At 43.0% G+C, this 24,269-nt stretch overlaps 1 protein-coding gene across 1 annotated transcript; it reads left to right on the top strand.

Annotated features, from left to right (window-relative positions):
• The first annotated feature begins 5,683 nt into the window (after window positions 1–5,683).
• On the top strand, window positions 5,684–7,565 carry LOC144083511 (gap junction delta-2 protein). Its single transcript, XM_077611427.1, has 2 exons — window positions 5,684–5,937; window positions 6,362–7,565. The coding sequence occupies exon 2, from the start codon at window positions 6,370–6,372 to the stop codon at window positions 7,462–7,464; it is 1,095 nt and encodes a 364-aa protein (XP_077467553.1). The 5' UTR covers window positions 5,684–5,937; window positions 6,362–6,369; the 3' UTR covers window positions 7,465–7,565.
• Window positions 7,566–24,269: the final 16,704 nt, after the last annotated feature.

The following is a 24,269-nucleotide window of genomic DNA, read 5'->3' as shown; positions in this document are numbered from 1 at the left end:
ACCAATCGACCGTGTACCCTCTCCTCACACTACATTTCCATACCTCACATCAATTTATTCCACGTACTCATCCAAACAGAAGAATGCATGATTGGTGATGTGATTCCAGAAATGTAATGGTTGCTAAAGAAAGAAATTCTACCGACAGGTGCCGACAGCATGACGATATCAGACTTGCAGTTGGTTTGAATACCAGGGCTCTCTTCAAAGACGACGATGACGAAAGCAAACTAAGCATCACACCAGTAAAGGAAGGGATCTTCTTTTCTTCTGTGTGTTCTTTCTATTAGGCTGTTGTGACCAAAATGATCAGCAAATTCCCCTTTCAAAATTCTGTTGGAAGACCACTTAAGCCAGAGTCTTTTTGGCAACACATATTTCAATTATAAAGTGCATTAGGGCAAGATCGCTTTCCATTGATGAAAGAGATTGATAAATTTCTGCTCTGCCTTCCTCACTCCACAGTGAGAGAGTTTTCAGCCATGTGAGGAAAATACATAAAGAGTATAGGAAGACAATGGGAACTGATACTCTGAAATCTTTGTTGCAAATTAAACTAAATTTCTGTTACTGAGTAAAACCATCTTTAGAACATATCAAGTCTGTGAAATCCTGCACTGCTACTTATAATAAGCAACACTAAATTTACTGCAAATGGGAAAGAAAGTAAGAAAAAACTGAAAGAATTGTTTGTGTTGTTTGTTTGGTAAATAAAATAAATTGTTTACACAAATTATCCTTGTTTTTATTTGACATAGTCCGTCTTGCTGTGAATAAATATGTGCCCTGCCACGTCGACCGGCGACCCGGCGGTGCATGCCGGCGGCAAGCAAGGTCTGTTCCGCAACCCGGCCGGCAATCTTTTAAAAAACAAGAACAAATCCTATGTTTTGACTCATTCGTTCAGAACAGACAATGGTGTTTTTTAGGTCGTTTTGTTACCTGACCTGTTTCCATCCCATGCTTAGTCAGGCCCAATGTTCCCTCTAATTTTTCGTTGGTCTGGGCAGAAAGACAACCTCCCTGAGCGCACTGAGTACCAGTGTGAGCGACATCATCGGTACTCGAATGATTCGCCTAAAGACGTTTCGCCGACAGACGTTTGACAGACGGGCAGGTCGCCGAATGGACGTTCGGCCGAACGGAGGTTTCGCCGAAACGGGATCCGCGCGCTCGCCCCGCCCCCGGATCGTGTGTGTACAAGTTTTTCAACCTCGGCCCGCGGGCCATATACGGCCCGTTAGGATTTTTAATCCGGCCCGCCGCCGGCGTTGTCCAAATTATAGTAAAAATCAATGTTAGTCTACCATCAATGGCAGCCCGGGAATAAGCAATCTTGGCTGGGCATGGCAGCCCGGGAATAAGGACTCTTGGGCGGGCATGGCAGCCCGGGAATAAGAACTCTTGGGCAGGCAGATGTGGCAGAACCGAGCCGTAAAATGACAGCAATCGGGTCAAATCCATCCTAAGATAGCATTTAATGATTAAATACAAATACTGGAGCTCTTTGGACATTAGAACCGAGCCCAGGGAAGTGAATTCCTCAGTAAAATGTTGCGATGGAGGCAAAAAAACGTCTATATACGTCCATTCGCCAAACGGCTCAAAATGCTCTCAAATTCGGTCAAATCCAGCCGAAAACAGTGTTTAATGATTAAATACAAATACTGGAGCTCTTTGGACATTAGAACCGAGCCCAGGGAAGTGAATTCCTCGGTAAAATGTCGCGATGATGTCGCGATGGAGGCAAAAAAAGTCCATATACGTCCATTCGCCAAACGGCTCAAAATGCTCACAAATTCGGTCAAATCCAGCTGAAAACAGCGTTTAATGATTAAATACAAATACTAGTATTTGTATTTAATCATTAAACTAATAAATACTAGTATTTGTATTTAATCATTAAACTAATAAATACTAGTATTTGTATTTAATCATTAAACGCTGTTTGAACGAACGTTCATTCGGCGACCTGTCCGTCTGTCAAACGTCCGTCGGCAAAACGTCTTTAGGCGAATCATCCGGTCACGACATCATCATTGCTCGCTATGGGCACACCAGTATCACACCTGCCACAAGCAGGTGCATGTCAATCTTCCCTCTAATTTTTCATGTAAAACATGCTGTAAAACACGAAAAACATAAGAGTGGACAGCGCTACTGCCACTGGCTGCCACTTAAACGGCGCCATTATGGGGAAAGGGGTAAAAAAATAAAATTAAAATAAAATAAAAACCTTGGGATTTTATTTACTGCGCGCCATATGATTGCTGCTGCGCAGAGAAGACGAGAGTAGTGCACAATTGCGCACGCGCGCAGCTTAGAGGGAACATTGGTCAGGCCAATACAGTAATCGCTTGAATATTGCGGACAAAGGACCCATGGTCACAAGAAGACAAAGGATTTGGACTAAAATCCACATTAACCTGTTTTGGGGGATTTATATCAAGCGGAGAGGAACTATTTTCACTGTCAGTACAGTATTTAAAGTATTGGCCAAACCGGTCCTCGAGGGCCGTTGTGGGTGCAGGTTATTGTTCCAACCAATCCAGCACTGACATTTTGACCAATGAGATTTCTGCAGAAAACGAGAAGCACCTGACTGCATTCCACCGATTGCACTTGTAGGACACCAGATTGGTGAAAAGGTGTCCTCTTGATGGGTTGGAATGAAAACCTGCACCCACTGCGGCTCTTTGTGCTATAGTTTACCCACCCCAGCTTTACAGTCTTTTGATATGCTTATAGCTGTAATATTTCATAAATATACACTTTTTGATAATTGTACTTATGTACTTGTATTTCTGTACTGTAAACAGATATTGTGGTAGTAATAATGGTGTGATCCTACTTTGTGGTTTTTTGTTTATTGCGGCCATGTTTGGTCTACATTAACCGCGATATTCGAGGGATGACTGTAACTGGTTGATTCTTTGATTACAACACAAATGCCTGACTTTAAAATATACGTAAACAACGGGACGCACATGCGGATATCATGCTTTATTGACAAGGCCGTAATAAGCGCGAAAAATAAATGTTCATGATCAAGGATAACTTTTTCTAGTGTACTGCGACAATATTAGCAATCGACAATGACGTTGTTGTCATGATGAAATCATGATGTAGTGAAGCCGCGAAGTGAAAAAGGATCCAATACACACGTGTTACAGCACAGTCACCACCAAGGACATCCTGCATCTCAGTTTGCCAAGCACAGTTAATGAATAAAAATGATAAGTGTAAGAATAATAATAATGAATGGATAATTATAACAGTATACGAAAGGTAATATATACTGACTATCAAGTGACTGCAGAAAAATCCTTGATAGGCAGATGAGAGTTTGAACTGGAGCTATTCAACATAACACCTGCATAGCTAATGATTTTTAAGTGTCAATATCTTGTCCGTACGTATTTGGAATTAATAAGCCTTCTAACTGGCGGCTGAGTAGTTAGCATCAGCCTCACAGCTCTCCGGTCCTGGGTTCAAATCCAGGTCATCTCCATCTGTCTGGAGTTTGTATGTTCTCCCTGGGCCTGTGTGGGTTTCCTCCGGGATCTCCGGTTTACTCCCACATTCCAAAAACATGCATGGTAGGCTGATTGGAAACTCTAAATTGCCCCTAGGTATGGGTGTGAGTGTGCATGGTTGTCCGTCTCCTTGTGCCCTGCGATCGGGTGGACACCGATTGAGGGTGTCCCCCGCCTCAGGCCCGGAGTCAGCTGGGATAGGCCCCAGCACACCCCGCGGCCCTAATGAGGATAAAGAGTATCAGAAAATGAGATGAGAAGCCTTCTAACAGCTCCATACTCACTGGTATATTTAATGCAAAAGGTATATTATTGACACTATCGGTACTCGGATGATTCGCCGAAAGACGTTTCGCCGACGGACAGGTCGCCGAATGGACGTTGCGCCGAACGGAGGTTTCGCCAAAACGGGATTTGCGCGCCTGCCCCGCCCCCGGATCGTGTGGGTACAAGTTTTTCAACCTCGGCCCGCAGGCTATATACGGCCCGTTAGGATTTTTAATCTGGCCCGCCGCCGGCGTTGTCCAAATTATAGTAAAAATCAATGATTCATTTCCCTTTGCCACTGATCACTCTCAATTTATTAGTCTACCGTCAATGGCAGCCCGGGAATAAGCACTCTTGGGCGGGCATTGCAGCCCGGGAATAAGCACTCTTGGGCGGGCATGGCAGCCCGGGAATAAGCACTCTTGGGCGGGCAGATGTGGCAGAACCGAGCCGTAAAATGACAGCAATCGGGTCAAATCCAGCCGAAAACAGCATTTAATGATTAAATACAAATACTGGAGCTATTTGGATACCCAAACCGAGCCCAGGGAAGTGAATTCCTCGGTAAAATGTCGCGATGAAGGCAAAATAGTGGTAGTTTAGATCCGGTCGATGTCGGTTCTGGTTTGTAGTTTTACTCGGGAATTGTGTCCCATGTGTGGGTAGATGTATTATTGACTAATTTGTGTAAAAATATTGGTCCAGGAAGGTTTGTAACGAAAATACTCCTGCTTTGAATCGGCAGAACTCTTCCATCCGGTGGACAAATTTATTCATTGCAATTGGGTCAGGTAACGCTCTAAAGTGCACATTTATCAGGGAAATCAACCACCCTGGGCCCGGTTCTGATGTCTAAAAATCCCCAGTATTTGTATTTAATCATTAAATGCTGTTTTCGGCTGGATTTGACCGAATTTGAGAGCATTTTGAGCCGTTTGGCGAATGGACGTATATGGACGTTTTTTGCCTCCATTGCGACATCATCGTGACATTTTACCAAGGAATTCACTTCCCTGGGATCGTTTCTAGTGTCCAAAGAGCTCCAGTATGCTCCAGTATTTGTATTTAATCATTAAATGTTGTTTTCGGCTGGATTTGACCCGAATGCTGTCATTTTACGGCTCGTGACATCATCGCAACATTTTACCGAGGAATTCACTTCCCTGGGCTCGGTTCTAGTGTCCAAAGAGCTCCAGTATTTGTATTTAATCATTAAATGCTGTTTTCGGCTGGATTTGACCCAATTGCTGTCATTTTACGGCTCGGTTCTGCTATATCTGCCCTTCCCAAGAGTGCTTATTCCCAGGCTGCCACGCCCGCCCAAGAGTGCTTATTCCCGGGCTGCAATGCCCGCCCAAGAGTGCTTATTCCCGGGCTGCTATTGAGGGTAGACTAATAAATTGAGAGTGATGAGCAGCAAAGGGAAATGAATCATTGTTACTATAATTTGGAAAACGCCGGCGGCGGGCCGGATTAAAAATCCTAACGGGCCGTATATGGCCCACGGGCCGAGGTTGAAAAACTAGTACACACACGATCCTGGGGCGGGGCAAGCGCGCGAATCCCGTTTCGGCGAAACCTCCGTTTGGCCAAACGTTAATTCGTCCGAATGAACGTTCGGCGAAACGTCCATTCGGCAACCTGTCCGTCTGTCAAACGTCCGTCGGCGAAACGTCTTTCGGCGAATCATCCGGTCACGGACACGGTCAGTGCTACATTTCAGTGGCTGTGGATGTAAACACACAAATATAGATTCCATATAAACCTGTTGTATTCACAATGTTGATAATTATTGCAAAACTTTGACTTTGCCAGCTAAACAGTGAGGTTTTACAAACCAGCATTGGGTCTTTCCAGTTGGTTCCATACACTGTTGAACCATGTCATCGTTCCCAGCTTTTCAGAAAAGGAACCCCCTCATTGTGATTTGCACTGTACATTGCCTGCTTTTGTAGCCACACTGCACAATGCGAGTTTCAGACGGGCTGGTTCATTATGTGTTGTCAGCCTATTCTCCCTAACCAGGCTCAACCGGATTCATCTCATCAAACTTGAAGATTCAAAAGGCCACAAAAAATGCATTGCAACGCTTAGCTGAAAGTATTTATTCTGAACGATTCAACTTTACATGAAGGTAAGTCAAAACATCATTCAATTCCAGATTATTTGATTTGATAAATAAAGCATACCTAGTTCTGTATAGCAACAAATGGCTACACATTAGGTAAAAACATTAATTAAAAAAGAAAATAAAACCAAGAAAAAAGAAAGAAGAAAATTATATTATTGAGCACAGCTTTGTCAAGTATATGGAACTCTGTTTTATAGTTACAGATTTGTATTTTAAAATGATAAAATCCCTTTACATTTCTATAACATCAAGAATTCATCTAATCATAGATCAATAACGTAGAAACATACAAGAATAACAGCTACTGTTTACTACATGATGTGCTTTTTAATTTGATGGATTCACAGCATTTCATAGTCCATAATTGGTAGTTAAGACAGTGAGACAGTACATCAATGCTGCTGACATACTTTACTTTACTTCTAAGGTCAAATCATGGGTGACTGGTCCATTCTTGGGCGTTTTCTATCCGAGGTCCAGAATCATTCCACAGTGATAGGGAAGATCTGGCTCACGATGCTGCTCATTTTCCGTATCTTGCTGGTAGCTTTGGTGGGAGATGCAGTCTACAACGATGAGCAGTCCAAGTTTACCTGCAATACCCAGCAGCCCGGATGCAACAACGTCTGCTACGACACATTTGCACCTGTATCGCACTTGAGGTTTTGGGTTTTTCAAATTGTGCTGGTCTCCACACCATCCATATTCTACATAGTATTTGTTTTGCATAAAATTGCCAAGGATGAGAAGCTAGACGGTCAGCGAGCACAGGTACTGAGGCAGAGGCCTTCAAGGCAAGGTATAGGGGAGAAAGATAGCAAGGAGAAGTTGAGAGTGGGTGTGCCTACTTACTGTCCTCATTTTAGGGAAGATTGGGATGATATGGAAAGAGCACAACACAGCTTTCTGGAGGAGGGCCATGGTGCACTAGCAGAAGACCCTACAAAGCAATCCAAACAGGTGCTGCTCATCTACATCCTTCATGTATTTCTTAGATCAATCATGGAGATCACCTTCTTAGTGGGCCAGTATTTATTATTTGGGTTCGAGGTGCCTAACCTCTACCGTTGTGAGACTTATCCTTGCCCGACACGCACAGACTGTTTTGTGTCTCGTGCCACTGAGAAAACCATCTTCCTGAACTTTATGTTTAGCATCAGTCTGGGCTGCTTTGTGCTCAACATAGCAGAACTTCACTACCTGGGCTGGGTCTACATTTTCCGTGTCCTTTGCTCAGCATGCTCTAACTGTTGTGGTCAAAAGAATGTTCTAGATAAAACGTACTCCAAGCAAAACCCGCTATTGCTTCAACTCAGGCATTCTCTGAGAGGTCAGCTGGTTCTGCAGACCCGGTCACCCATGGCTCAAGAGAAGACAAGAACTCTTCTTACACATGCTCCAGCTATATCTTTTGAGACAGACTCAACTGTGGAATGCACCTCAAAGAGGAGTCCAGAGAACATAGATAAGGTCAAGGTCAAGTTGGCCAACATGGCGAGGATGGGACGAACTAAGAAGTCTTGGCTGTGACAGGGTCTTTTAAGGTCATGCGACTGTGTTCTCACAATGTTGTCTTGTTTTTTTCCTCACATGTAGGATATTCTTTCAAAGTTAAAGCTTAGTAGTATTACCTTTAGAGCTGGCAGTGTATAATATTTGATAAATTGATTTTTCAAATTGTATATATATGTATATATATATATATATATATATATATATATATATATATATATATGTATACATATATACATATATTAATATATATTTAATGGAGTGCCGATAATTGAGTCTATAACCAACTGAAGGACTATTTGAGGCCCTGATTGTTCAGTCTTATTTTCTTTCAAAAGAGTCAGTTATGGCAGTTTTAGTTTGAATGTATAATTGTTTAAACCTTTGATTACAGTATTCTTACATATTTTCTTCATAAATGTCTTGATAGACTGGATTATTATTTGATGATATCACACTGCTGTATATGATCAAGCTTGTGCTTATCAAGGTTTATTTCAAATGTGAGTCAACACAATGTTTGCGTGAATACAATCACATTTTTTTGAATAAGCACGTGATGTATATGGTTATAATGTGACTTTTACCGAGTAGGAGGTGATTTCAGTTGAATTTTGAGAGTGATTCATTTTCATTAGCATGAAGTTGCTCTATTGTTCGATTCGTGCAGTAGTACAGTAAGGAAGAAGTTAACGTTAGCACACCAATACATGCACATAATCACACATCTAAACAACTTCAAATAATGAATTCAAAACAACTTAGCATTAAATATAACTCCAAAGGGCCAACAGTCTCTCCATATCCTCGTTCAGTACAAAGAGTCCATGCCAAGGAGTTGTGGCTTTGAATCCTTCCTTCAGGTTCAATAGCGTAGCGATGCTATTAGGTGGAGTACGACTGGCCATATTGCCTTGCAATATCAGTCAACCGCACGCGATTTTCTTATCTTGTTTTTCGATGAATAAAAGAGTCCGCTTATTCATTTCATTCACACACACACACACACAATTTTAAATAAAGGACTCTGTGACGATAAATGGCGGTCAAAAGAGAGTTGTTGTTCTTGTTGTGTGGGGGTCCAAGGGGAAGTAAAGCAGGCCGCAATGTTACTGGGACAATTTCAAAATATAATAATGGAGGATTACGTAGCTTGGATCTTGTTTTTGTATGTTGGGACAGTCATTTGCATATCAAAGGGTTTTGTAACCTGAAAATTTTGCACTTAAAGGGATTTGTAAATAGAAGTATGACTGTATTGAGGATTATTTTTTGGGTGGTGATGTCAGCGTGTAGTCGAGCTCCTATACTGGAAATTTAAATAAAAACAGTGTCATTTGTTTGTTGAATTGAATTAGAAGAGGATGCCTTCCCAGACATTTTTATTCAAAGAGGAACTGAAAGAGCCAGGGTTCATAATGTGTGGGTATGCTGCTGGCTTGATGGTAAAATCATTCTTAAACTACAAGTTCGACCGTCCTTGTACTTTAAAAAGTATAACAAATCCTTGCTGCCTGTCTACTGGGTGAGGAACAGGTAAGCCTGGATCATGAAAGCCCTCACAACGGAATTGTTTCAACCCGAACCAGAAGCTGTACCTCGCTGAAAGGGGGGCTGAATCAAGGTCCTCCTCCTACTGGACTGTTCAGGAGGATTTGGACTAAAACCCCATTAACCTGTTTTTTTATTTATATCAATCGGAAAAGAACTATATTCGCTGAGTAAAGCATTTAAATTATTTGCATTTTTTAATATATAGATTAAATTTAGATATTAATACATTACAGTATTTTCATATGCTTATAACTGTAATCTATAATCCTGATAAAGAGTAATTTATGGATGGATGGATGTGTCTGTGTGAATGTGTGTGTATGTTAAGATTCTCTCGGTACCTTTGTCCAAACCATGCAACGTAGAGAATTGAAATTGTTTAAAGGTGGCCAGAAACGTCTGTTGGATCCTAATAGACGAGTGATTGAATTTCTTCACCTTCTCGAAGTGTGTAAACTACTTTTATTTGTTAAAGCTGAAAGCAGAGTTGATGTATGAATCGTTGTTTTTACATGATGTGCCCTAAACACACCGTGTGGCTGATTTGGTCATCATTTCCAGGTCCAGTTTCCATACCTGTCAACCTCTCCCGATAACTGCCCTTATAAATGATTATGATTTCCCTTACAACCCCCCCAAAAAACGTATATCTACGCATGTAGACAGGGTCCAGTCCTTTAAATTCCTGGGGGTCCACGTCACGGACAAGCTCTCATGGTCTACAAACACCACGGCAGTGGTGAAGAAGGCTCAGACACGACTCCATTTCCTCAGGGTGCTCAGGAAGAACAACTTGGGCTCCAATCTTCTGAGAACCTTCTATAGAACCACTGTAGAGAGCATCCTGGCGTACGGCATCACAGTGTGGTACGCTGGAAGCACGGCGGCAGACAAAAAGGCCATGCAGAAAGTGATTAACACTGCCCAGAGGATTGTCGGCTGCTCTCTGCCCTCACTTGAAGACATTGCCAGCCCGCGTTACCTCAGCAGAGCCAAGCACATCATAGGGGACCCTTACCACCCTGGTCACAATCTGTTCCAGCTGCTGCCCTCTGGCAGACGCTATAGGTCCCACAAAGCTCGGACAAATAGGCTTAAGGATAGCTTTTTCCCCACATCCATCAGACATCTAAACTCGCGCTAACATACACACATTCCCTTCTGCGGCATATGAATAGATGTTTGGTTGGTGATCTGCCGCCTCCTAGCTGACTTGAAGGAAGGTAAGTGGCAGACAGTGTGCGGTAATCGAGAGGTAAGCGACCTGTATGTAATCGAGAGGTAAGCGACCTGTATCCACAACAGCGGAATGACAAATTACAAGTCCGTAACTTACACTTATTTAGGTCTTTTGCCGATTAAACGTAGCTTATGGAGAAGCACCATCAATTTCGTCACACGCAGTTCTGCGTGTGATGACAAGTAGGCTTTTTTGTGTTGTGGTAATGACGACATGGCCTATGTCCGATTATTATTATGCGCATGTCATCCTTTATCGATATTGCCGTATATGCACCGCTAAAAAAATACATACGATTAAGGATAATTTTTGCTGGTATACCGTGACAATAGTAACGATTGATGATAGTAGCGTCGTTGGCTGCCAGCCTACGAGACTATCTGGATTTTAGCCAAAACGGTCTTGTTGAGATCGGTTTTCATAAATATTGGCGATTTTTTTTCCCCGTACAAAAGTCGGTGTACGGCGTACATGATTTGAAATGGTAAAAAAACGTATAAAATACGTATAAAACGTACAAGTTGACAGGTATGAGTTTCCAGGTGCTCCATGGAACACTTTTTTTTCTGTCGTAATGGGAGTTATAAAACATCCACCCATCCATAAATCATTCTTTATCTATTCTATAATCCTTATAAAGTGTGATTTATGGATGTGTGTGTGTGTGTGTGTGTGTGTGTGTGTGCACCTGGAAACTCACTGACGGAAATTTTTATGGTGGGCAGAAACGGCTGTCAGATCCTAATAGACGAGTGATTGAATTTTTTCTTTTTTTTCTGTCGTAATGGGAGTTATAAAACATCCACCCATCCATAAATCATTCTTTATCTATTCTATAATCCTTATAAAGTGTGATTTATGGATGTGTGTGTGTGTGTGTGTGTGTGTGTGTGTGTGCACCTGGAAACTCACTGACTGAAATTTTTATGGTGGGCAGAAACGGCTGTCAGATCCTAATAGACGAGTGATTGAATTTATCTACCTTCTCTAAGTGTGTAAACTCAAACTTTGAGCATTTGCAAGGATGATCGATGACTATGTCTGGCCAGAAATATGTTAACTTGCTGCTCTCTTGTGGTAGTTTTAAAGCATTACACTCTGCACATTTGAAAAATCCATACTTTCTTCAGTGCACACTGCAGTGCTTCCGCTTAGTCATTTCCGGTTGAAGTTAGTTGCATGAACTACGCAACAGCCCAGCTATTAGAGTTTTTATTTTTGTCATATTTTCACTTTGGTTTACAATGTTTTAACAAAAATAACACCCAAACATTTCTTAAATAGGTAAAATTCATCATCCTTTCTTTTGAAATTGACCATCAAATTTCCTTACTTTTTCCTAAAAGGCATACTCCTGCTTCTGTATACATGTACATAATTGTATACACGTTTGCTGTGCTATGCGTGTAACTGAAATTTTCCTTTCAAATCTAACCCATTTTTCAAAAGAGATTTTTTTTTATAGCGCAACAACTGTCTTTTCGTTCTAAACAAACAGGGTGGACCGCCCCCCCCTGCTTGTATTTAATAAATTCCCATCTCAGTGCTTTTATTGTCATTGTTACGACTAGCTCGGTCGTGGAACGTAGTTGGACCCAAATGCAGGGAAGCAGGCAATGGACGAGTGCGTGGAGTGTTCTAACAAAACTTTAATATCTAAGGCAGGAATCTTCAGAAAATAAAAAAGACTAGGGACATGGCACATGGAACATGGGAGGGCAACTTGGCATGATGCAAACACAGCAGACGATCCCACAAAGACTAACAAACACACAGGGTTTAAATAGACAGACAAGGGTTGATTACAAAGTACACACACCTGATCACATGAGGTAAAGGAAAACATGAGGGACACAATAGGCGAAAAGCATAAAAAACGACCATAACCCCCTCTAACCCTAACAGTCATTATACAAGAATAATGAGCTGTAAAGCCAGTTGATGACCTTTTGGGCTATGTTCATCCTCCTCTGTGCAGTTTGAGTGCTACACTGACACAGGATAGGTCAGCATGCTCTAAATGGCTGACCGGTAGAAGATCAACAGCAGGTTGGTGTTTAGTTGCTCCTTCCTGAGTACTCTCAGGAAATGTAGCCTCTGCTGCACCTTCTTGATGAGTGCTGTGGTGTTTGCTGCCCAAGTGATATCAGCAGAGATAAGGACCCCCAGGAATTTGAAAGTATTCACTCACTCCCCTCATTGATAGAGAGAGGGGACAGAGCGGCCTTGTTCCATCAAAAGTCCAGGCTGAGTTCTCTGGTTTTGGAGATGTTCAGTGCCAAGTTGTTGAGAGTGCACCATTCGGTGACTCTAAGGACTTCATCTCTGTAGGCAATCTCATTTCCCTCTGTGATCATCCCCACCACCGTAGTATCGTCCGCAAATTTCACAATGATGGTCTCAGGGTGTGTGTAGAGTAAGCAGAGTAGTGGACTCAGCACACAACCTTAGGGCAAGCCGGTGCTGAGCATTCAGGCGGGTGAGAGGTGGCGACCCAGCTTCACGTGCTGGGGTCAGTTGACCAGAAAATCCTTAATCCAGGAGTAGATGGAAGGTGGGAGCCCCAGGTTAGCAAACTTGCTGCTAAGAATGTTGGGTCTTATGGTGCTGAAGCCTGAGCTATAGTTGATGAAGAGCATTCTGACATAGGTCCCTCTTTTCTCAAGGTGGCTCATTGCAGCCTGGAGGGTGGTGGTTATTGCATCTTCGGGGGATCTATTCGGTCGATATGCAAACTAATGGATGAGGGGGAGACAAGCTTTGATGTGTCCCAGTACCAGTTTTTGTAGGCACTTTGTGATGATTGGTGTAAGAGCTACTGGGCGGTAGTCGCCCAGATTGTTTGCGGGTGACTTCTTGGGTACTGGGATGATGGTGGCCGATTTTAGGCAGGCTGGGACGGTGGCTTGTTCTAGTGGCAGGTTGAACATGCCTATGATGACTGGTGATATTTGTTCAGCACATGCCTTCAGTACTTTGCCTGGTATTCCATTAAGTCCTCTGGTCTTTCTGGGGTTGACTGCAAGGAGCACACGTCTCACGTCCACTACCTCCATGGTGAGTGGGGTGTGGGGTAAAGCTTTTTCCCGAGGTTGGTGTGGGATGTATTGGAGGTTGAGGTGGTGTGACTGGTTGCTTGGCTTGGGATTCAAAGCGGGCAAAAGATCTGTTTAGCTCCTCTGCCAGTGCCGTATCTGAGTCCACAGGAGTCGTAGCTCAGCCTGGCCCTAGACCCCTGTACATTTGGCAGGGTGTGCCTGGATGGACGGCAATTTCTGCCTTTAGAGACGGGAACAAGGAGGGGTTGGTAACCCAGGGAACATTGGAACAGAGACAGACTGGAAGAGGCATTGGGGAGAGAGTTGTAGGCATATTCAATCCAGGGTAGCTGGTTACTCCAGGTGGTCAGAAGGGCATATTTGGTGCAGCAGGGTCTGCCTCCAGTTGCTGGTTAGTCCGCTCCCAATGTCCATTTGTTTGGGGGTGATATCCAGAGGAAAGGCTCACAATAATGTCCAGTGCTGAGCAGAAAGCAGACCAGACATGGGAGGTGATGAATTGGGGACTCCGGTCTGAGAAAATGTCTGTAGGTATTCCGTGCAGACGGAACACATGCTGCACAAGCAAGTCCACAGTCTCAAGGGCTGAAGGCAGTTGCGGATTGCCACAAAATGTGCGGCCTAGGAAAATTGGTCAACTGTAGTTAGAATGACTGTGGTACCCCGAGATGTGGGGAGGCCTGTGACGAAGTCAACAGCAATGTGGGATCAAGGATGGCTAGGAATCGGCAGTGAGCGGAATAGGCCAGAGCTCAGCTTGGTGGAAGACTTACTTACACGTGGCAGGCAGATACAAATGAGCATGAGTCCTAACTCATTGTTGGCCACCAGAAGCGTTGGCGCAACACCTCCAGTGTCCGGGTGACTTCTGGGTGGCAGGTCAGGCGTGAGGTGTTATTGTGTAATATTGTGGTGCCTGTTAGTCTAGATAACACCTATTGTGGAATTAGATGCAGTTGTGAGGGCGCCCGTGAGTCAAAGATAGCATCATGCGTTTATGAGCCAGGTTCGGACAGTGTGCGGTCGATTCGTCACCGTTTTTTTGGTCGCCGTCTTTTGGTCGCCAGTCTTTTGGTCGCGGTCTTTTGGTCGCCCGGACCACGACAACGGGCGACCAAAAGATTGGCGACCAAAAGACCGACGACCAAAAGACCGGCGACAAAACAAGGATAAAACAACACGGTCTACGCATCAATAAAAGCCAACAATGGCCATGAGCAGTTTCACTGAGCCGACGTGTGAGTGTATAAGAGTTTGTATGTACATGCGTTGTCCCTTTAAGAAGCTACGTCAGTCAGGGTCTTAACAAGTTCTCCAACAAAAAACAATAAAAGTCCAGGAAATTTTGAGCTTTTCTTTAGCCTAATAATTACTAGGGCATTAAGTATGACTAAATAGTAATTCACAGTTTGTATTTAGCAACGATTTAAATGGTAATTATCAATGACCAGAAGATCGGCGACCAATCGACCGTGTACCGGGTCGGACTGACCTTCCAAGAAAGATATCAGACGATGCAAAAGCGACGACAAAGGAGAACAGATGTCCTTCATGTTTTCACTGTACTGTGCTCAGTCTATAAAAGACAACAAATTGTGCAATAAAGCAGGTCTTGCCTCCTGTATGGAACCGGAGCCGAAGGGAAAGGCGTTGAATGATGACTGCTCCGTGCGCAAGATTTCTTACCATTTGATTGGCCATACGGTGTATGTGTGATAGGCTGGCCTCAATGCTGTAGTTCTAAACTTCCCTGGTGAAAAGGACCTGTGTTGAAAAAGATAAGAGGGGAGACCTCACACGCAAGGAGACCAAAAGTCTCCGTGTGTTTTATCAAAAAAGACTCGTCAAGCTGTTAAACAGCTGATTGGAATCTCACTGGAAGAAAAGAAGAGTTGAAAAGAGGGCAGCTGGTCTGCGGCCATCACCCTGATTTGCTTGTCTCACAAGAAAACTTCAGTGCTTTTGGTCCAGAAGCTAATGTAAAAGAGTTAGGTGATTAGATGAAGCCATCAACTGTAGTTTAAATGTAATGTCTGTTTGAACGTTACTTCAGGTGTAGCGAGTCGGTGAAATTGTTGCTACGACCTCCAAAAAACACTATCAATCCTGGTTTGCGCCTAAAAACAAACCGTGGTTTTGAGTGATAATTTCTATTGGATATTCAAGTGAACCCACCAATGAGTGTTCAAGCCAGCTTGTGTTTGAGAAATCAGTCATACGGTCACTATGAGAATGGACTAAACAATGTGCATTACAACTCAAAGAGTTTAAGTTCCGTGTGAGTGCAAGTTGCTGTGTGTGCGCGTGGGAGAGTGAATATGGGTGTGTCCGTTTCTTTGCCGGTTGAATTCAGGCGTTAAATATAACAAAACGCGCCGTAAACATATGATTTGCTTAGGACTGTGTGGAAAATAAACGTTAAAAACGTATTGTTAAAACTCTGGAAAGACACTGTTGTTTGAGTGGTCACTTCTGGAACATTAACACAAATTTGACGCTGGTTAGTTTGCATCCAGTAATATTGAATTTGTGGCTACAAGCGATCACTTTCTCCGTGAATAGTTGATCGAGAGCTGTATTGAAAATTCCTTTTGAACAGAACTAATGAAAGTGTGAGAAAGACTACTGAAAGTGTGAGAAAGACTACTGAAAGTGTGAGAAAGACTACTGAAAGTGTGAGAAAGACTACTGAAAGTGTGAGAAAGACTACTGAAAGTGTGAGAAAGACTACTGAAAGTGTGAGAAAGACTACTGAAAGTGTGAGAAAGACTACTGAAAGTGTGAGAAAGACTACTGAAAGTGAGAAAGACTACTGAAAGTGTGAGGACTACTGAAAGTCTGGTGAGAAAGGCTACTAAAGTGTGGGGATTTTGTGTGCTGAGAAGGGCAACTGAAAGTGTGAATATTCTGTGTGTGAAGAGTTGAGATAAGACTTGAGGTGCAATTGCTTAGAGTAGAGTTAGAATCTCTGCAAACTTTGTCAGCTGTTTCCCTTCTGGAAACGAACTGACTGTTGGGTGGAGCAGCTAACAGAGTATATCAGGGGGCGTGACAAATCACCCCTCCCTTCACAGAAGTATTAGGTACAAGAGAGGAGTGTGCATTTTAATTTTTCTGTGACCATTGGATTCTTTAGAACTGTATTGCTCACCTGAGGATGTTTTAGATTAACCCTGTCACACAACCACCATGGACTAAAACATTTGAAGTGAAATCATTTTGTCTCAACAGTCCACTATTTTTGCCAATAACCCCTATATGTCACCGATGTCTGGGTGAGCGGCTCAATGAACTAGGGGTTGGCACATCGACCTCACAGTTCTGAGATCGACTATCGAATCCCAGGTGGGTTCCAACCTTACAGTGTGTGGAATATGTGTGTTGTCCCCGACAATTTGTGGGTTTTCTCCGGGTACTCTGGTTTCATTCCACAAACCAAAATTATGCGTGCTAGGCTGGTTGAACACTAAATTACCCCTGGTTATGAGTGTGAGCGTGAATTGTTGTCCGTCTTCCTGTGTTTTTGACTGGCTGGCCACCGAGACATAATCATCTCATTTTCTGAACCGCTTTATCCTCATTAGGGTCGCAGGGGGTGCTGGACCCTATCCCAGCTGACTCCGGGCCAGAGGTGGGGGACACCCTGGATCGGTGGTCAGCTGATCGCAGTGCAAAAGGAGACGGACAACCATGCACACTCATACCTAGAGCCAATTTAGAGTGTCCAATCTGACTACCATGCATGTTTTTGGAATGTGGGAGGAAACCGGATTCCCGGAGGAAACCCACGCAGGTCCGGGGAGAACATGCAAACTCCACACCGGTGGATGTGACCCAGGACCCCAGAGCTTTGAGGCCGACATGATAATGACCGAGATATAATCAATCGATCAGATATCGAAATGGAAAACATTTGGGAATTTGGAACCGATTTTTAAGATTGCCAATAAGCAATTTTCAAGGATGGCCGGGACAAATTATGGCAGAAATATTTTCATCAAATGAAATTTTAATGAAAATGCGACAGCGAAGTCCAAATTTGAAACTTAAGGTGTGGATGAACAAATAAGCTGCTCTGCGAAATGGGGATTTTGTGAGCACTGAGGGAAAATCCAAATTTGTAGATAAGCTCTCTTGGGTGGGCTGCTGTTGGAGTAATCATTATTATAAATGTGTTTGCAATGCTTATTTAGGAATATAAAGCCTTATAATATACATGCTTACTATATTAATCAATATATTTGCTTATTGGGAATAGTAATGCTCATCCTAAATGTGTAACTATATTAAACTATATATATATATATATATATTGTTGATCGCTTTTATGTTAGAGTTAGAATTAATGTGTTTTCAACGAAGACAAACGCTTACTCCAAGGTCACTCTCCAGGACAACTGGCTCCAGCTAGAGACTTAACAATTCACTGAGTCCTTGCTCCGAGGACTGATTACTGGAAGATACGCCTCAACCCTTTCCCCAGATACAAGTTCCAGGATCTACAAGGACTCTTAAACTACTTTGTTTACCTTATAATGAAAATATTATGCAATTCCTCACGCCATTGTTTGGGTGCCTTTTTCAACTTTTATGCTCACTTCGGCAATTCTCGCACTGTTGTTTTTCTAGATTACATAAACATGTTTTTCGAGTGTCGCGATTAAATACAATGATTCAGTTACTGCAATTCAGAATGCCTTGTGGACTGAGACGACGTCACAAGGCAACTCCTTGCAAGTGTAACCCGATATGTTGAAAGATGTTTTTCCTTTTTTAATTAAATATTACTAATAATGATTTAAAAGGTTTTAATCATTATTCTAACAGCTGCTATCTTGACAAATGGGAAGTCTCATGTCTCAACAAGGGGGGTTTTGGGCTGGGTGCAGCGCCACTGTACAACTTTTGGGTTAATTTGTTTTCTAAATATAATACCTTTTTGAAGGGATTGTTTGATCTGTGCTCACACAACCCCCAGGGCAATACATGACCAAGGCGTGGTCGACCCCCAAAATCAATGTATCCCTTTCAAAGACTCCATATGTATATTATCAAATTAAATGACAGTGAGGGGAAGAAGCTTTGTCTATTTATTGTAGATGTTTATTTCACTGAGTTGAAATTTTTCGACAAATTTTATTTGGTTAAGCATACAAATTGCCATTATTCACTACGAAATGGTAATTAGATAACGAGGCAAATTTGGCTATATTGGAAAATCTTTAGAGAAAAAAAATATTAAGGGTAGCGAAGGAGATTGTGCTTCCCAACAGGAAACGGACGAGACCAACAGTGGCGCCAGGAGGCTGGGTGCTCATCTTGAGCATAAAGAAGAAGCACTGGCACGATCAAAAGTGGGAAGGTCCATACCAAGTGTTGCTGACCAACCAGCAGATGTGAAAATAGCTGAGAGGGGGATGTGGATTTACCTTTTGCAGAGTAAGAAGGTTATCTCAGTTGAAACTTTTGAGGAGACAGATGAGAAAAACCTTCGGACTAAATAAAAGAAAATGAATGATATAACCACTCCAATATTGATGAGAAGGATCATTGCTCTGGGAGCAATAACATTTTCCATTGTGGTCTCTTTTATATTGGATTTATTGTATCCATATGCCAAAAAAGGTGAAAGCTTTTCAATTGAAACTCAACCTTCTGCTAAAGGGCTAAAATGTGAGAAAATACGAGAAATATTGAGATGCAGAAAAAAAAATAGTCGGGCATAACAAAACCTACCAAAGGTGATTTTCAAACGTGAATTTGAGACGACATCCCTAGGAGAAAAAACACCCAAACAAGGTTTTGGCTCCCACATCTAAGACTACTTCAATCACTATTCTTTGGAGTAAAAGTGGTTTTTCAAAACAAAACTTGTGTCCTGCTTGTAAAAAAATGAAACATGTTATGAAAGCGGTAAAAAGACAGGCCAATTTTTCCACTGATATTGACTTTGCTAACTTTACCTGTTTGAACCTTACAGGGCAGGGTCTGAATCTGGGGCCGGTAAATGAGACATTTTGATCTACGGTGGTGATGTGGTGTAAATAAATTGTGACTCCTGTCAAAAAGAAACAGGACTATGTGCTTGGGTTTCACTGCTCTTACAAGTATCTGTTTGTCCATCTACAGATGAGGAAATGCAATTGGCGGCTCAGAATTTCAGTGCGGCAGTTGGCGTCTCCAAACGGAGTTGAGCCTCATGTATCCGAATTACATTGATGGAATTTGGATCCCGAGAGGCATACCAGATGAGTATGGGTTTACTAACCAAATTGCAGCAGGTCGGGAGGTTGCCCCCTGAACCTAATAACGGGTTGTGCCACCTTTGGCAGCAATAAATGAAATCAAGCGTTTACAATAATTTGTGATGAGTCTTTCACAACGCTTTGGAGAAATTTTGGCCATTCAATATTAGAGATTTTTTTTAGCATGAACAGCCCATTTCAGATCACACCACAGCATTTCAAAAGAATTGAAACCAGGACTTTGACTTGGCCACTCCAAAGCCTTAACTTGTTTTTTTGCCATTTAGAGGTGGACCTGCTGGTGTGCTTTGGATTGTTGTCATGCTGCATGCTCCAAGAGCGCTGGCTTTTGAGCGAACAAACTGAGGGCCAGACGTTCTCCTTCAAACTTTGCTGGTAGACAGCAGAATTCATTCCTCCATCAATTACAGCAAGTCATCATTGTCCTGAGGCAACAAAGCAGCCCCAGGCCATTACAATGCTTCACTGTTGGTATAGTGTTCTTTTGATGGAATGCTGTGCCATTTTTTCGTCAAATCTAACGGGCCGCACACCATCCAATACATTCAATTTTTGACTCATCAGTCCACAGAATGTTCTTCCAAAAGTGTGGAGGATCATGATGTTTTTTTGGTAAACATAAAATGAACCTTTATATTCTTTTTGGATAGTAATGTTTTTCGCCTTGGAACTGTGCCATGGATGGCATCTTAAAATCATGAACATTGACATTTCCCGACATGGATAAAGATTAATCTAATCTAACCAAACCTGACTTCATTTAACCCAACCCAACCCAATTCGACCCGACCCGGCCGGTACGCGGTCGATTGGTCGCCGGTCTTTTGGTCACCGGTCTTTTGGTCACCGGTCTTTTGGTCGCGGTCTTTAGGTCGGCCGGAAGTTTGGTCGTCGTCTTTTGGGTCGCTGGTCTTTTTTGTCGCCGCTCTTTGGGTCGTCTTTTGGTCGCCTGATCGGCTACTGCCATCTACTGTCAATTTATTAAATAGCAAATGGTGTTTTTATTGAAGCAGTCCAATGAACCTTCATTCTCTCTGGAGAACTTGCAATGTTGAAATACTTTAGATTAGATGGTCATTTTTATCAAACAAATAAAAGTATTAGTATACTTTTAGTTAGACAGTATTTAGATCGTTTCAACAGTATTTAGACTCTAAATACTGTTGAAACGACCTAAATACTGTTGAAACGATCTAAATACTGTTGAAACGATCTAAATACTGTTGAAACGATCTAAATACTGTTGAAACGATCATTGGACGCCTATGTCAGTCAATGGCAGCAGCCGATGTGTTAAATGAGTGCTCTTATTGATATTTTGACATTAGATCGTTTCAACAGTATTTAGATCGTTTCAACAGTATTTAGATCGTTTCAACAGTATTTAGATCGTTTCAACAGTATTTAGATCGTTTCAACAGTATTTAGGTCGTTTCAACAGTATTTAGAGTCTAAATACTGTTGAAACGATCTAAATACTGTCTAACTAAAAGTATACTAATACTTTTATTTGTTTGATAAAAATGACCATCTAATCTAAAGTATTTCAACATTGCAAGTTCTCCAGAGAGAATGAAGGTTCATTGGACTGCTTCAATAAAAACACCATCTGCTATTTAATAAATTGACAGTAGATGGCAGTAGCCGATCAGGCGACCAAAAGACGACCCAAAGACCGCCGACAAAAAAGACCGGCGACCCAAAAGACGACGACCAAACTTCCGGGCGACCTAAAGACCGCAACCAAAAGACCGGTGACCAAAAGACCGGCGACCAATCGACCGCACACGACCCGTCCCATCCAATCTAATCTAATCCAATCCGATCTAATCTAATATAATCTGATCTGATCTAATCTAATCTGAGGCCTGCAGTTCTTTTTATGTTTTTTAGGTTCTTTTCTGACCTCGTGGATGAGTCGCCGTCACAATCTTGGAGTAATTTTAGGTGGCAGACCACTCCGGGCCAGGTTTGCCACTGTTCCCAGTTCTCTCCATTTGTGAATAATGGCGCTGACAGTGAGTGGTTCACTGGAGCCCAAAAGATAAAACGTTTAACAAAATTTATTTTGACGTCTTTGAATGAAATTCAAGAGAAAAAATAAAACGTATCTTGCATAAAACGTCAAAAAACTCACTTGTGCCTGCCATTGCTCGCTCAGGGTGTCTCCATTTTCTCTAGGGATGACAAATAGTTAACAAGCAGTTCCCAGATTCACAGTTCTGCAAGGCGTGATGGATCCTCTTTGTTTAGACTTCCAGGAGTAAACTTTATTAACAAAAGGCAAACTTTAAGAGTCTGGTCCGTTCTGGCTCTTTATTTAGACTAACTAAGGTTATCAGGAGCAAAGCATTTACTTAGTTGCAAGCAAAAAAGATGCTAATAATGATGAGCAAAGCAAGTTAGTTACTAGTAGTTAACCACATTGTATTCTTCGTTGCAAGCAAATAAAATAAATATGGACTAAAATCCACCTTAGCGACGTTTTGGCAGCAGAAGAATCCCGACTAGGAGGTAATTCTGAGCCTCCATCGGCCCCGGTCGAACGCCCCAGCTCAAGTTTCACCAATAACCCGCCCCATCGCTCACTCCGTCGCGCTGGGCGGATGGCACAGCTAAGTGAGAAGACCCTAATGCCGACGACCCCTATTCATCCCCCGACTTATCTGAATTCGAACTCCAGCTATTCTTTTACTCAATGGAGGGAGAATCCCCAACCTCCATCGGCATGTGAGGATGACCAGGAGCTAATTGATTTGTGGGCTGGAGATTTGGATTCGGACTGTGATTCCCTCAGCCGATTCGGACTTCGATACACCCCTCCGGAGGATGTTGACCAGTGTTCCCTCTAAGTTGCGCGCGTGCGCAATTGCGCACTACTCTCGTCCTCGCTGCGCAGCAGCAATCATATGGCGCGCAGTAAAAAAAAAAAAAAAAAAAATAGGATTTTTTTTTTTTTTTTTTTTTTTTTACCCCTTTCCCCATGATGGCGCCGTTTAAGCGGCAGCAAGTGGCAGTAGCTCTGTCCACTTATGTTTTTCGTGTTTTACAGCATGTTTTACATGAAAAATGGACAGGTCGCCGAATGGACGTTCCGCCGAACGTTCATTCGGCGACCTGCCCGTCTGTCAAACGTCCGTCGGCGAAACGTCTTTAGGCGAATCATCCGAGTACCGATGATGTCGCTCACACTGGTACTCAGTGCGCTCAGGGAGGTTGACTTTCTGCTCAGACCAACGAAAAATTAGAGGGAACATTGATGTTGACCCCGACTCCTTCTCCGATTACTCCGACCTGGATTACCCCAACCAGGAATCGCCGTGTTGGCTGGCCATCTACAATGGACCACCACGTGGCGGCCGGCGGGGAGGCTCAGGTAGGAGTTTCAAACCCCGCCCGTCTTGTCTTTGTGGGGAGGTGCAGCAGGGAGGTTTTTCCCTGTGTCGGCTGGCCATCTACAATGGGCCACCACGCCCGTCCAAGCTCCTCGCTCGACCACGCCCGTCCAAGCTCCTCGCTCGACCTCGCCCGTCCAAGCTCCTCGCTCGATCTCGCCCGTCCAAGCTCCTCGCTCGACCTCGCCCGTCCAAGCTCCTCGCTCAACCTCGCCCGTCCAAGCTCCTCGCTCGACCTCGCCCGTCCAAGCTGCTCGCTCAACCTCGCCCGTCCAAGCTCCTTGCTCGACCTCGCCCGTCCAAGCTGCTCGCTCGACCTCGCCCGTCCAAGCTCCTCGCTGGACTTTGCCTGTCCAAGCTTCCCGTATTCCTGTGCTGAAGCCACGCACTATATTCCCCGTGCCGGCTGGACCGCCAATTGTACCCGTGCCGAAGCCACGCATTGCGAGCAAATATATAATAATGTAAGAGTAATAAGCTAAGTAAAGCAAAGCATTCTTCATTGCGAGCAAATATATAATAATGTAAGACTAATAACCCTAACATTCCCCCTGTTATTATATATTTGTACGTAATCCCATAATCTTTTTTAAATTTATGACAAATACAAATACACTTGGGGGTTGTCTCGATCTTTACCCAAATTCACCTTACTTGCATATCTGGCCTGAAAAAGGAAGAACAAAATCATTCTCATCCAACTCATTTTCATAATTAGCATAATCTTGGACATCAATGTTATCACCAGTAGGCTGTCTAATAAGCAGATACAATTCTTGCAAATTGGAATTTGTTAGAGCAATTGCACCAACCATAAGTCGGCCTAGCAAAGAGCATAAGCAGGGGAAAAGACAATTCTCACACATTCTCAAAGTATTAGCCAAAACAGCCATTGATATCACCTCGGTGAAAGCCAATTTTTTACATTTGCTGAAAGCCTTATCCCACTAGTCTGCCAGAAGCTGGACAGTTCCACTCCAGAGTGCCTCTTCGTTTCCGGTTCATGGTGTGCAGGCCTTCAACGGCTCTGGTTAGGGACTCATTGGGGAACGTGTCGTTGAGTGCAACATTTTCAAACATTGCATACGCCCCCTGCTCCATTAAGAGCACATCGACCTTCAGAAGCATATCAACTGCTGTTCCTTCATTGCTGTAAATCCAATTTCTTTTTTTTTGGACATTGTAATGGATGTTGTTCACCCTATTCATATTTTTATTTGGCATAACCCAAAGAAAAATAGACTCCTGCTGCAATTTGGCAAACCAACCCATAAGTCGGATCGTCATCCCTCGATGAGGCAAAGTCGTC

This window comes from Stigmatopora argus, chromosome 10, assembly GCF_051989625.1.
Source record: "Stigmatopora argus isolate UIUO_Sarg chromosome 10, RoL_Sarg_1.0, whole genome shotgun sequence".
In the NCBI taxonomy this organism is placed as follows: domain Eukaryota; kingdom Metazoa; phylum Chordata; class Actinopteri; order Syngnathiformes; family Syngnathidae; genus Stigmatopora; species Stigmatopora argus.
The sequence above is the reverse complement of the archived record's forward strand: the minus strand, read 5'-3'. Positions and strand labels throughout refer to the sequence as shown.

Coding starts and splice junctions, on each gene's coding strand:
- LOC144083511 (XM_077611427.1), top strand. CDS start 6,370: ATGGGTGACTGGTCCATTCTTGGGCGTTTTCTATCCGAGGTCCAGAAT.